The sequence below is a fragment of the Peromyscus maniculatus genome, chromosome 4 (assembly GCF_049852395.1).
Source record: "Peromyscus maniculatus bairdii isolate BWxNUB_F1_BW_parent chromosome 4, HU_Pman_BW_mat_3.1, whole genome shotgun sequence".
In the NCBI taxonomy this organism is placed as follows: domain Eukaryota; kingdom Metazoa; phylum Chordata; class Mammalia; order Rodentia; family Cricetidae; genus Peromyscus; species Peromyscus maniculatus.
The window spans coordinates 49,100,991-49,114,970 of NC_134855.1; the positions used below are offsets into that span (position 1 = coordinate 49,100,991).

The window sequence follows — 13,980 nt, forward strand, 5'->3', positions numbered from 1 at the left end:
TTAGAGGCATAATTTATAAAACAAGATAACCAAATTAAATGAGCTTTAACAAATACTGGCTTTTGGAATTTCTTAGAAAACATCTACCAATATCACTATTAAAGCCAGTGTACTTCTTGTAGGCTTTAAGGTAAGAGTGCAGGCATTGGCCCTGGAGCTCTATCTGGGTAGAGAGTAGATTATAGTCTGCTCACCACAGGTGAGCCCAGGTTGGAGAGAATCTCCTTCATCTAAGTCATCTCCTGAAGAACATGAAGGCTTAGGATATCAGTAGAATCTTTTGTTGACTCTACCGATACAAAACCAACTGTAAAAGACACTGCATATTCTGAGTAACTTTCCAAAGCTGTAAGTTGGGTGACAGTATCTGGCATCCTCCTTTAATGAAGGAACATGAGTGTTTAGGGTATAGACCCTGGAATTAGCTTTTGCTAAGAGGAGGAATTGAGTGCAAAGGTAAAGGGCGTGACCAATTGAACCAGTATGCAGGTCCCACAGCAATTGGTGGTAGCTTTATATACAAGATTCTCCTGTTCACAGCATTCCCATAGGTCAGTTCAGAAGATATTGAAGGCAGAATAGTTGCTTTTTGCCTCTCTCAGATATTTAGAATATGGGTGTAGACTCTGAGATCCTCTCTTAGGCAAGAGAATCCATCCCCCTGTCATGTGAGACACAAGGAGTAATTCATCTTTACATAAGAAGGATGTCTGTTTGGCCTATAGAGCCCGAGGTGGTCAGGCCTATGCAGCTGGAGCTGGCCAGACCTATTCAGCCAGAGGTAGAAGCAGCAGACTTCTGGCAGGTCTTATTTCCCATGCATCCTTGTCCTGTAGGGAAGCTAACCTGCAACTTAACTTTGGTGGGATCTTGCTCCATCCAAAGGACCTGGTCCTCTATCCAAGGGAACTACTTGAGCCTAGTTGAATGAAAAGAAATAAAAAGGAAAAGAAAGGACATGACTGCTCCTAGGTATGGTGGAGGAGAAAGTTTACTGTAGATAAAAGGGAGCATCTAGGTATATCTGGGAGAGTCCAGAGTGGACCTGACCAGACTGAAGTGGGCCCTGTGGGGAGAAGGGAGAGAGGGGACCAGGTGCAGCAGCCAGGAGGCCAAAGGTACAAGAGGGGCGGGCAACCAAAATGTCTGGATTAGAAAGAGAAGGGCCTCTGGGGGAAGGGCAGCTCAGCCCCTGGGCTGGAGAGTTTGGGGGTAGAGGGCAGGGCATGCCAGCCATAGCCTGTTACACATAGGGACTGAGGGACACAGGAGAACCTGGAGGCTGCAGGTCCGCTTTGCTGTGTTAAATAGGCACCTTAGCCATTTGTCCCGGATTTGAAACTTAACACAAGTGTGTTGTAAATTTAATTCATTTTACTCAAGCATTCAATCTTTTGTAATCAATTTTAAAAATTATACCTGATCTTTAATATTATTTCACATTGAATAAACTTGTAAACTTGTTTTGACTTACTTGTTTCAGCCTTAATTTTGACAGCATGTACAGAATACTGTATGATGGGAGGTAACAGAAGACTATATGATGGGAAATAAATTGGTCTCTTGCTCCAAGCTGGGAACCTCATTTTCCTGATCCTTTTATAAGTGCTTGTACTAAATGCCAGTTTTTTTAAATATGACTCAGCTTCAGAATAAACCATCTTGGAAGCCTGGTGTTGCCTCCTTAGTCTAATAAAAGGGAGATACAATGATAAGCACAGGGCGCAGTGGGTCTAGGTGTTTTATGGGTCCTGCCTTAGTTGATTTATACCACATGGTCACCTTAACCAAGATGGTAGGGAAGTTACATGACATGCCCTTTTTTAAACCTTCGAGAACGGGGTGGCTGAGTCACATGGATATCAAGACGGCAACAAATGACATGGTTGTTACTCAAGGTGGACCTAGGTCATCAGCCACGTGGTACTCCAAGGTGAGGCCAGCAGGCTTGTTCTTCGTAAACAAGTATTGAATCCAAGTTACATACATGGTATGCTATAGCAAATTAAGATTATCTATACATTCTCTTAAAATTACACTCAGTGAACTTACAAATTCTAAGATACTGAAAGTTACAGTTCCAACAAAAGCTTTAAAGGTAATGAACAAAACCAAAGAAAGGGAGGGAAGAACTCAGAGAGTTAAACACCTCGCCATTTGTGACCTCTGTGGGAAGTAGTTTACTTCTTAATCCTCAAGCACAAAGTGTCTGTCCCTGGGCTGCTCTAGTTTGCTCTCCTGTTTCCTGTCAGTCAGGTGGTCTGTCGGACCCAGGGCAGAGACTTGGGAGGATAGTTTTAAACAGACATTCTTGGGCCGGGCGGTGGTGGCGCATGCCTTTAATCCCAGCACTCGGGAGGCAGAGCCAGGCGGATCTTTGTGAGTTCGAGGCCAGCCTGGTCTACAGAGTGAGATCCAGGAAAGGCGCAAAGCTACACAGAGAAACCCTGTCTTGGGGAAAAAAAAAAAAAAAGAAAGAAAACACCCAAAAAGCAGACATTCTTGGATCTGGGTTGGATAGGCCAAATCCACCTCCAGAGCCAGCCCTCTCAGTCGAAGAGAACGGCATGAAACAGTTTTTTGAGAGAATCCACCCCCCCCCCCCAAAAAAAAAAAGACATTTGAATCACTGTAGGCTGAACCCAGTGATCTGAGTATCTGTAACCAGTTTGTTTTTGTCTGTAGATGGGAGCACACAACTGGAAATGCTTTACCTTTTAGCTATTAAAAATACAAGCAGAATCTTCCAGGCTTGGAGAGGCAGACACACAAGTAGGCCAAAAGCATAAGGCCAAGGAGTTTTATTAAGATGCAAGTTTGGGGGCCTAGCATATACAGCAGCAGGCATTTTGGCTCCGGGTGTGGTTGTAAACCAGAGCCTTAAGAAAAATGAAAGTGAACTGTGACTTATATGGGGGAGGGGTCTCAGACCAACCATTCTGTTTTACGGAGTCATCTAAATCAGTTTAGGTAATCGAAAGTTCCACGTTGGGGCCATCAGTGGCCTTTTGTCCAGTGTATATTGAAGCCAGATTTGCATTTGAAAGGTTTTAATTCTAATTGGAGCTCCTTTAAGTTGACCCTCAAACAGGCCAAAGAAGTTTTTTTGGTACAGAAAATTTAGAACCCATGGCTGCACTCAGGACCAAGGGACAGACAGACTGGGTTCAGTGCCCAGTTGTTCATAGCATCCTTTAAGTCTGGAAATGACCAAATGCACCTGGGAAGTAAGGGAGTGTCTCCACCCTAGACAACTCCAGGTTAAGGAGCTGCAGGGCCAGTGTGGAAGGTTGTCAGCTTTTTGGCTGGTGGAGTAGTAGGCCAGTGGAGAATTCAGAATTCTCCGCTAAACTTGCTTCCAGCTGGTAGGAAGGCTCTAGTGCCTTTGACCAAGTGGACCTTAAGAAAGCTCCAGTGAGCCCAGAACCTAAGTAGGGTACCTCTGAGTCAGGGCCATGATTACCTTGTCCCAGCATTTTGCTAGATTATACATGTTCTGGCCGAATGCAGTGTGGCCTGCCACCTAGGCCAGACTGTCATGATGAGATCAAGGGCAGAGACACAGTGAAAAGAAAGGGCCGTGGGAGAGAAAAGGGTGGTCCTGCCTGGCCTGCTCCCAGCCTGGAAGTGAAGGAGAGAGCCAAGGAGGCTTGTCCGTGAGTGGACCTGAGCCGCCAGTAGTCAGAGATTTACAATTCCAGGTCTCTGGCACCATGTGTTAGATTATTAAAAGGCAGCTGTGAAGAGACAGAAAGGGGTTTGGTTTGCCCTTAGGCTGGGACCCTGTTGATTCACTGTGGGGGGCACTTTCTCACTCAGCGTGTATGCATGACCAAGATGCCTAAAGAAGAAAATGTCATGTGGCCCCTTATAGGGGCAGAAGTGACTTCTGTAGTCCGCAAGGGAAGCTAGAAAATGTAGTCTTTCAGCAGGAAACTATTAACCCAGGCAACTTATAAGAGAACATATTTAATTGGAGGCTTGTTTACAGTTTCAGAGAGTTAGTCCATGATCATCTTGGTGAGAAGCATGGTAGCAGGCAGGCAGGCATGGCATTAGAGCAGTAGCTGAGAACTTAGCTTATACCTTATCTAAAAGGTGGAGGCAGAGGGAAACTCTCTGGTATAGGCTTCTGCAACCTCAAAGTCCACCCCCAGTTATATACCTCCAACAAGGCCATACCTCCTAACCCTTCCTAAAACACTTCTACCGACTAGGGAACCAAGTATTCAAATATATGATCCCATGTGGCCATTCTTATTCAGACCACCATAGTCATTACATTTTAAAAGTTGATTAAATTCATGTTTTGATGATTCCTTAATTTTGGTCTTTTGAGATGGGGGCACATGTAGACTGCTCTGGAATTCAATATATAGCCAAATCTAGCCTTGAACTTCTAATCTTCCTGCCCCCATCTCCTAAGTGTTAGGATTATAAGGAGATGTGCCACACTTCCCAGTTTAATTTTCCTGTGGCTAATAAAACAGGATAAACTATCTCTTTTCTGCAATTTCTCTAAAAATTACAGAAATGATTCTGTATACTAAGATGTATAAAAGCTACATGTTTAGAAAAAATGGGACATATTCAAAGGGAAGATTGGTTGCAAGCCCTATGGTCTTGTTGCAATCAGGTACCATTAAAATAGTGATACAAGTTTTCATGGATGGAAAAGTTTTAGTTATTTCATTTCTTTTTTTTTAGGGGAAGGCATTAGGGTTTTTTGTTTGTTTTGTTTTGTTTTGTTTTGTTTTGAGACAGATCTCACAGTGTAGCCTAGGCTGACCTAGAACTCACTATGTGGTCCAGCCTGTGCTTTCTTGAAACTTATTTCTCTGTCTTGTATTTTCTGTAAATTTAAAAAATTGAAACCGGGCAGTGGTGGCGCACGCCTTTAACCCCAGTATTTGGGGGACAGAAGCAGGCCGATCTCTCTTAATTCAAGGCCAGCCTGTTCTACAGAGTGAGTTCCAGGACAGCCAGGGCTACGCAGAGAAACCTTGTCTCAAAAAAACAAAAAAAAGAAAAGAAAAGAAAAAAAAATTTTTTTTAATTGAATAAGTTTAGGGAAAGATAAGGCTTCATGAGTCATCAATGCTGGTGGTCTTTCCCACAGTGAGTGATGTTAAGTTTAACCCCTTGAAAAGGCGGCTACCAGAGTGAAGGTTAGCTCTTTTGTAAAGTGGCAATCTTCAGGGTGATAGTTTATATTTGGTGAATGACTTAATTGACCACAAAGACTGGAAATTTTTTTGTCTATATGTTATCTTTTTATTGTTCGTGCTTATGGCCTTTAAAAAACTGCATTATTTCAATTCTTTATGGAAGTGTAGGACACTGCTTATGACAATCAGAGGGTACCTTTTTGGGAGTTGGCTTTCTCCTTCTACCATGGGTTCCTAGGATTGAACTTAGGCTGTCGGGGTTGGCAGCAGGTGTCTACTGACTGAGCCATGTCATCAGCCTAGCTTTAGGACTTCTGAGTCCTTAGTTTTTCTTCTTAATATAAATTGTATCAGGAAAGCATCCAATAATTCAGTATCCACAACAGATACAAATAAAAGCAACAGATACAAGTTGAGGATATTCTCAAGATTTTAGGAAATAGGAGTTTAATGTAGATGCTGGTGCCCCAGGCATCTAAGCAGTGTTTATTAGAAATAACATTGCCAGGCGGTGGTGCACGCCTTTAATTTCAGTACTTCATAGTCAAAGGCAGGCGGATCTCTGAGTTTGAGGTCAATTGAGGTCAGCCTGGTCCACAGAGTGAGTTCTAGAACAGCCTGGTAGAGATTGAGTTCTAGGACAGTCAAGGCTACACAGAGAGAAACCCTGTCTCAAAAAAAAAAAAAAAAAAAAAAAAAAACCAAAAAAAGAAACATTAGTGCTGTTACTTGTCTACTACCAAATATTTCCCCTTACATATTCATAAAAGTACAGTAAGATGTATGAGTGTCATTCCAAATTTTTTTTATTTGCTTGCTTGTTTTGCAGTGTAGGGATTATATATGTTCTGTAGTGTATGACCAAGAATCTCTTGGTCATACTGGGCACTGAGCTGTTTCCCGAGGCTCATGCAGCAGTATTTTTAATTTTTAAAAAAGATTTAGTTTTGTTTTATTTGTATGATTGTTTTGCCTGCATGTATGTATATGTACCACATGTGTGCCTGGTTCCTGAGGAAGGCATAGGATCCCCAGTAGCTGGAGTTAACAGACAATTGTAATCTGCTCTCTTAGTGCTAGGAACTGAGCCCAAGTTCTCTAGAAGGGCATCAAATGTTCTTAAATGATGAGACATCTCTCCAGCCCCCAAGCACAATTATTTTTAAGAGGGGGAAAACAACATAAAAAATTAAATATCATTTTGCAGTCAAAAAATGATGGGGGCTGATGAGATGGCTTAAGCTGGATAAGCCTGATGATCTGAGTTCAGTCCTCACACGTCAAATAAAGTGGAACAGCTGCCTAGTTTTCCTCTGACTACTGCATGCACGCACGCAGTGATAGCGCTCTCTGTCTCTGTCTCTAGTGATGGCATATTAGGGACATCATCAACTCAGGTTGTCCTTGTTAGATGTTTTGTACGGTGGTGTTTTCATTTCCTAGGTGCTGTAGTTTATCTCAGAGTATCCTTTTGGGGTTTGTTTTCCTCTTACGTTTTCATTGTATATAAAATAGAGAAAGAAAAAAAAAACTAAATCCCATGTCTTTATTGTGCTGTTGCTCAATTTTAGAATAAATAGGGTTTTGATGCCGAAGCTTTAGTATCATTTAGGGTTGACCAGTCTCATGAGAGTCTAGTGTAATCACGTAAGAGAAGAAACATTGGAAGTAAGAAAAACAATGGTAGTATCCTAGCTATAGTGGAGTTCTGGAAATAGAAATGTTTGTCACCTTTAATGTCTATATGTTTTATTCTTTTGAACAGTTCGTTTTCCTGAAGATCTTGAGAACGACATTAGAACTTTCTTTCCTGAATATACCCATCAGCTCTTTGGAGATGAGTAAGTAACATGAAATATTTACCAAATTAATGTGGCAAAAAGCAAGAAACTTTTCTTTTAGGATTTGTAAGTCAGATTTATTTTTTTACTCTTTTTTTCATGTAGTTGATCCTAAAATGTCTATTAGAATGATAGTTTATTCATTGAGCACTATGGCTGTAATGCCTACTGTTTACTACTACAAACATGTATGTTTTCATTCTCACCTCAGTATTAACTGTTATATTTGCTACTTTGTGTATTGACGGAATTGAACAGTTGCTAAGGGCATAAAAATGGCTGGAGTTCAGATTCAGACAATCCAGAGTTCATATTAACCATTACTATTTTTTAGTATTACCTACCTCTTGTCATACTGCTTCCAGTATAGCATAGCTCTGAAAATTTACAAAGTTCCAGATATTACTCAATAATTAAATAAGCAATTCAAGAAATTGTATGTGTGTGTGTGTGTGTGTGTGTGCACATAACACTCATGTACATAGGAGTACACAGAAAGCAGAGGGAGATGTTGGTGTGCTACTCTGTCAATCTCTCCCTCATTCCTTTGAGACGGGGTCTCTAATGAAACCCTGAGCTAGGTCATTGGCAGCGAGCGCCAGCTCTTCTCCTTTCTCCACTCCTACAGCACTGGAGCTGCAGGCACATGCATGGAGACTTGGCTTTTTATGTGGGGGCTGCGATTTCAGCATAGCTTGTTAAGATTAGGTAGCAAGTGCTCTTTCCCATTAAGCCATCTTCCCAGACCCTAAAACAACTTTAAAGATATGTCCTGGGATATTCAACACATTCTTTGATTCCCTCAGCCGTATATACATTGTTAATATAGTCAGTCATTATTTTTTTCTTCCTTATTTAAAAAGTTGCAATAATTTAATGGACACTATTCTCTTCATTTGGATTCAGCTCTTCACTAGTTTTTGTTTTGTTTTGAGGTAGAATCTCATGTAGTTCATGTTGTCTTCAAACTCACTCTGTAGTAGAGGCTGGCCTTGAACTCATTGTCCAGCTACCTTTGCCTGTCTCCCAAGTGCTGGTTATAATGGCATGCACCACCATGCCAGCTAGACTTTAATTCTTAGCCAAAGTTGCTTCATTAATTTTCTTTTAGTACATATCACTGTATTATTGTTGAATTGTTTGAAGGTAGGTTGCAGGTTTGATCCTGAATTTTTAAAAATATTTTAGGGCCAGGTGTGGCAGCGCATGCCTTTTAATCCTAGGACTCAGGTGACAGAAGTAGGAAGATTTTTGTGAGTTCAAGGTCAGCCTAGTCTACATAGTGAGTACCAGAATATCCAGGGCTACATAGAACTTGTCTCAAAATTTTTAAAAATTACATATACATACATATATATGTATATATATATATATATTATTTTTGATTATGTGTACATGTATAGGTATGTGTACATGAATGCATTGTTCATGGAGGACAGAAGAGGGCATCTGATCCCTGGAGCTGGGGTTACAGGCATTCATGAGTCACCTGAAGTAGGTACTGGGAACCAAACTTGGGTCCTCTGGAAGAGCAGTGTGTGCTCTTAACAATGGAGCCATCTCTCCAGCCTCTTGATCCTGAATTCTGAGACTTAGCCTAAATATAGTATGCATCTCCTAAAAGAATGATAGCCACCACTGCCTGGCTTAAAATATTTTTGTTCATGACATTTTCTTCTATATATCATTGACATTTATTTGATGCGTTCATTTTATTCAATTCTTTTCATTGTTTTGTCTTTTAAGACAGGGTTTCTTCCTGTAGTCCTGGCTATCCTGGAACTAGCTATGTAGACCAGGCTAGCCTTGAACTCAAGAGATCACCTGTCTGCCTCTCCAGGGCTGGGATTAAAGGCGTGTGTTGCCATCACCAGGCCTTTAGTTCTTTAAATGTATTTTTAAATTGAAAAATGTCTCTCCATGGAACAAATTTTATACGTATGTTTAATATGTATCAGATTAGGCATTTTATGAATTTTTAATTATCAATAGACTCTAAAATATCAGTGTTTATTATTTTTAACAGGTTTTGTTTTATTATAAAAATATTTTCCGGGCCGGGCGGTGGTGGCGCACGCCTTTAATCCCAGCACTCGGGAGGCAGAGCCAGGTGGATCTCTGTGAGTTCGAGGCCAGCCTGGACTACCAAGTGAGTCCCAGGAAAGGCGCAAAGCTACACAACAGAGAAACCCTGTCTCGAAAAACCAAAAAAAAAAAAAAAAAAAAATATTTTCCTGCTGGGCAGCAGTGGCACACGCTTTTAATCCCAGCACTTGGGAGGCAGAGCCAGGCTGATCTCTGTGAGTTCGAGGCCAGCCTGGTCTACAGAGTGAGATCCAGGACAGGCACCAAAACTACACAGAGAAACCCTGTCTCAAAAAAAAAAAAAAAAAAAAAAAAAATTTCCCCCTTTGGATTTTTTTAAAGAGGGATATTTATTTCATTCTTACCTTTTTACTATTTAAAAAAAAAATCTCTTCTAGGACTGAGAGTATATAGTCCAGTGGTAGACTGATTCCTGGCCGTAATGACTTTCACATTCGTCTGTTTGATTTGTATAGTATCACTGCAAATAGTGTGCTTATATAGCATTATTCTAAGTTGGACAGGTAACGGTCATGTGCTGGTGATGATCCTGTATTATGACCCAAGCATAGCACAGTCCTCATGCTGGGTTACTGCCACTCCTGTCTTCTACTTGGAGAATCGCCAGAATGAACATACTCAGTAGCCCCGACAGAAATCTGGACTCTTTCTTACAAGGACTCTCTTCCTTTTAGAATTTGTTTTTAGGGGCTGATGTGATGACTCAGCAGTTGAGAGTGCTTTTACTGCTGTTTCAAAGGACCCAATCTTAGTTAAATTCCCAACACCCATGTTGGGCAGCTCGGAATTGCCTCTAACCCCAGCTTCAGGGCATCCAGTGTCTTCTGGCCTCTTGGGATACTGTACTCACAGGCATCCTCCTACTCACAGGCACACACATAATAAAAAAATAAATCAACCAAAAAAAAAATAAAAGAATTCATTTAAAAAATATAAATAAAAGCCAGGTTTACTGAGATGAATTGCATCCATCTAACCAATTTAAATGTTTTTATTCCTCTCACCAAAAAGCCCCTCCTACTTTGAGCCTCCTCAGTCCCAGACAGAAAGTGACCTAATTACTGTCTATAGATTCTCCTGATCAGATAGTTTAGAATGCAGTCTCCCTCCACTAAGACCCTTGCAAAGGGAATACCAGTGCTTTATGATAGTAGCGGTCAGAAGTGGGATTCACAGAAGGCTTGGGTGTGATCACTACTTTGAACAGCTGTGGATGCTAGTGATATAGCAAGTGGTAAGCTGAAAGGACCTGCCCAAGGCTACCTGTTTGCCTAGCTAGGTCTTAGTTTAATGCTAGTTACCTCGTCTAAAATGGCGTCTAGTTAATAGTAGCAGCAGCAGCAGCAGGCACAGTAACAGTGGTAGTAATGTCTAACAGTTAGTATTCACAATGTGCGAGTTATTTAACATGCTCATTGAACCTGGTTGCTTTCCTGAGTCAGGCATCTCGATTCTCTTTCTTTACATGAAGGTGAGTACAGTATCATTGGGAATGCTCATTTCCTTTAATTTTTAAACAAGTAAATATAGTTTAACTTCACATGCAATTTTAAGATTTTAAATTTGTTTATATGTGTATAGGTAATACTTTCTGATGACTTGGCAAAAATTCATTTTGGCTGGTTTTTGTTTTTGCTTTTCATCTCAGTGAAACTGCTTTTGGTTACAAGGGTCTGAAGATCCTGCTGTACTATATTGCTGGTAGCCTGTCAACAATGTTCCGTGTTGAATATGCATCTAAAGTTGATGAGAACTTTGACTGCGTGGAGGTAAGAACAGAAATACATATATGTTAACTTTTCCACGAGTGTAAGAGAGGTCTTAAGTGTTAAGGTTCTGAAGAGGAGAAATTGCAATGTCGTCTCTTCAGATCAGTCTTTCGGGTATAGGAGATGTTTGTCAGTCTGCCCATCTCTTGGGTGAACCTTCTCTATGGCAACATTCACTTTGGTGAGCAGAGCTCTATTTACCAGCTTTTGTTTTGATTGTGGACATGCAAGTTAACAGCTTTCTGAAGGCTTTTAACTTACTGAACTTTGGGTTTTTATTTATGTATTTGTTTTTTGTATAGCCTTGACTGGCCTGGAACTCACTCTGTAGACCAGGCTGGCCTCGAACTCACAGTGATCTACCTGCCTCTGCCTGCTGAATGCTGGGATCAAAGGCATGCGCTACCACCACCTGGCTTAACTTCTGACTTTTATCCTGTTAATTGTATTATGTTTTTCTCTTTCTCCCATGTTTTATGCTCTTAACTGTCAGTTAAGTGTCATTGTGAGGGGCTTCTCTTTAACAATCTATATAAAAATAGTATATTGGTATGTTTAATGAAGTGATATATAATGTCTACACAGCATGAAAGAAGCCTGAGCTGGGTGGTGGTGATGCACGCCTTTAATCCCAGCACTTGGGAGGCAGAGGCAGGTAGATCTCTGAGTTCAAGACCAGCCTGGTCTACAGGGTGAGTTCCAGGACAGCCAAGGCTACACAGAGAAACCCTGTCTCGAAAAACCAAAAGAAAAAAAGAAAGAAAGAAGCCTGAAATAATCTTAATTTTTAGTAAGTTTTTGATTGGTACATAATAGTTTTATATATTTATGGGGTACAGCATAGTATTTCAATACATATGTTCTGTGGGGCGTTTACCCACCACCCCCACAGCTTCCCAGAGTTTTCTTGAGTGCGAGCAGCAGGAAATATTAGATAGAAGGATTTATAGCGGAGAATCTTGCGGAGATAAACAGATAGAAAATAAAGGATAGCCTCGAGAGGGCCTGGAACCTATTCCAACGGGCCCCGACTGTCTCTGGTCCAGGGTTTTTATAGAGATGCCAAGGGGTGGAGCAAAAGACCTCCTCCCCCAGCACAGCCAAGTGCAGACCATCTCAGACACCTGCACTCAGGCCCGTGGTCCTGATCATCCTCTATTCGGACCTGCTGGGTAAAGCCACGAGGAACCCCAGAACGGGCTCCCACAATATGTACAATGTGTAATGGTCAGTGCAGAGTAACTGATGTATCTTTCACCTCAAAAAATTATCAAGAAATAGTCACAGGCTGGACATATATCTTAGAGGTTAAGAGCACTGGCTGCTAGTTGAGAAGACGGGGGTTGCATTCCCAGCACCCTCAAGGCAGCTCTGAATGGTCTGTTACTCTATAGTTTCAGGAGATCTGACACCCTTTTCTGGTCTTTGAGCACCAGACACACACAGTTTACATACATACATGCAGACAAAACACCCACACACAGAACAATAATAAAATAATTATTTTTAAAAAGGAAAGGTCTTATATATTCATTATTAGTGTTAGAAATATTTTGAGTACTACTTGTTCTTTTCTTTGTTTTCTTGTACTTCTCAGTCGTTTAAAATTACCAAGCTTGACAGATAAATAATAATGTAATTGTACTTAGTATTTGTTTTATCTAGTAGTTTATATGTTGTGAAATTTTCTTTTAATTTTACTGATAGATGATTGTGAATAATGCTGTAGTTGTGATAAGTGAATGTTTGCAACTAAATTCCATCTAAACCAGCATTGAATAAATTATTAAAATAGAGGTTTTCAGTAATGAGATTTTTCTTATTAGATATGGTTAAATTTCTTCAGAATCCAAATATTTTGTACTAAGTATTCTGATTTCAAATACAGCTGATGTTTTCCTTTGTGCAGTACAAAATTCAGGGTCATTTGAGGCGTGTGTGTGTGTGTGTGTGTGTGTGTGTGTGTGTGTGTGTGATTTAATTTTGCAGCTAATAGTGCTAAATTGATTTCTTCCAAAGGAAATATTGACTTGGTTATTGATAAATCTTTCAAATACTGTGTATAGTGAAAATAGCTATCTATTTGCACTAACTTCTAATTGTTCCATTTCTGAAAACCAGGGTTTCCATTTAGAAGTACTATGTTAAGTATAAGAATCAATCGATCTTGTATAGTGTTTTTGTAGGGTTACTTATTTGCTTCATGATCAAAATCATTTGTTTAGTGTTAAGGAAAGATTCCCCCTACCCCTTTTTGTTTTAAAGAACGGTAGTTGATATGGGCATAGTGGACTGGCTTCTTCTGTTTCCGTTTGCAGCAGTAATGCTCATTCCCTATGACTTCTTGTGTCCTTTTTCCTCCCCATTAATTATGTGTATTATGTAGTATGTCTGTATGTGGGTATGCCATGTGAATGTGGGTACCCAAAGAGGCCAGAAGAGGGCTTTGGATCTCTTGGAGCTGGAGTTACAGGCAGTTGTGAACCACCCAGCATGGGTGCTGGGAACCAAACTTAGGTATTCTGCTTTTAACATCTGAGCTATCTCTCCAGACTAGCCTCTTGTGCTCTTGATGCCAGGAATATAGTAAATAAACCATTCTCTGCTCTCAGAATTTACCATAAACAAATCATAAACTCAGAGGGTGTTAGAAATATTTTGCTGGAATGGTTGAAGAGAGTGGCAAATCTAGATTGTGCAGAGCCTTGGGATTTTTCTGTGCCAGGATAAGGTATTGCTAAGAGGCAAGAATAGTTAGTAGCCTTTATAAGTTTTAAGCAGGTGGTGCATTATACAATATAATTCACATTAAAAAGGTAGGCTGGCATGTGTGCACGCTTGTATTTCCAGCATCCTGGAAGTCGGAGGCCTATAGAAAGATCTGAGTTAAAAACCAGATTGAGGGGCTGGAGAGATGGCTCAGAGATTAAGAGCACCGACTGCTGTTCCAGAGGTCCTGAGTTCAATTCCCAGCACCCACATGGTGGCTCACAACCATCTGTAATGAGATCTGGCGCCCTCTTCCGTATACATAATAAATAAATAAATCTTAAAACAAAAACAAAAACAAACAAACAAGCAGATTGAGCTACATGG

General features: G+C 40.6%; 1 protein-coding gene across 3 annotated transcripts in view; it reads left to right on the top strand.

Moving 5' to 3' along the window:
- The window catches only part of Hat1 (histone acetyltransferase 1), a 57,848-nt gene that overhangs the window by 15,943 nt on the left and 27,925 nt on the right, over window positions 1–13,980 (top strand). For all 3 annotated transcript variants that reach the window (XM_076569650.1, XM_006972417.4, XM_076569651.1), the window contains exons 3-4: window positions 6,934–7,009; window positions 10,764–10,884. In XM_076569650.1, the coding sequence (XP_076425765.1) occupies window positions 6,934–7,009; window positions 10,764–10,884 (197 nt within the window). The remainder of the gene's footprint in view (window positions 1–6,933; window positions 7,010–10,763; window positions 10,885–13,980) is intronic.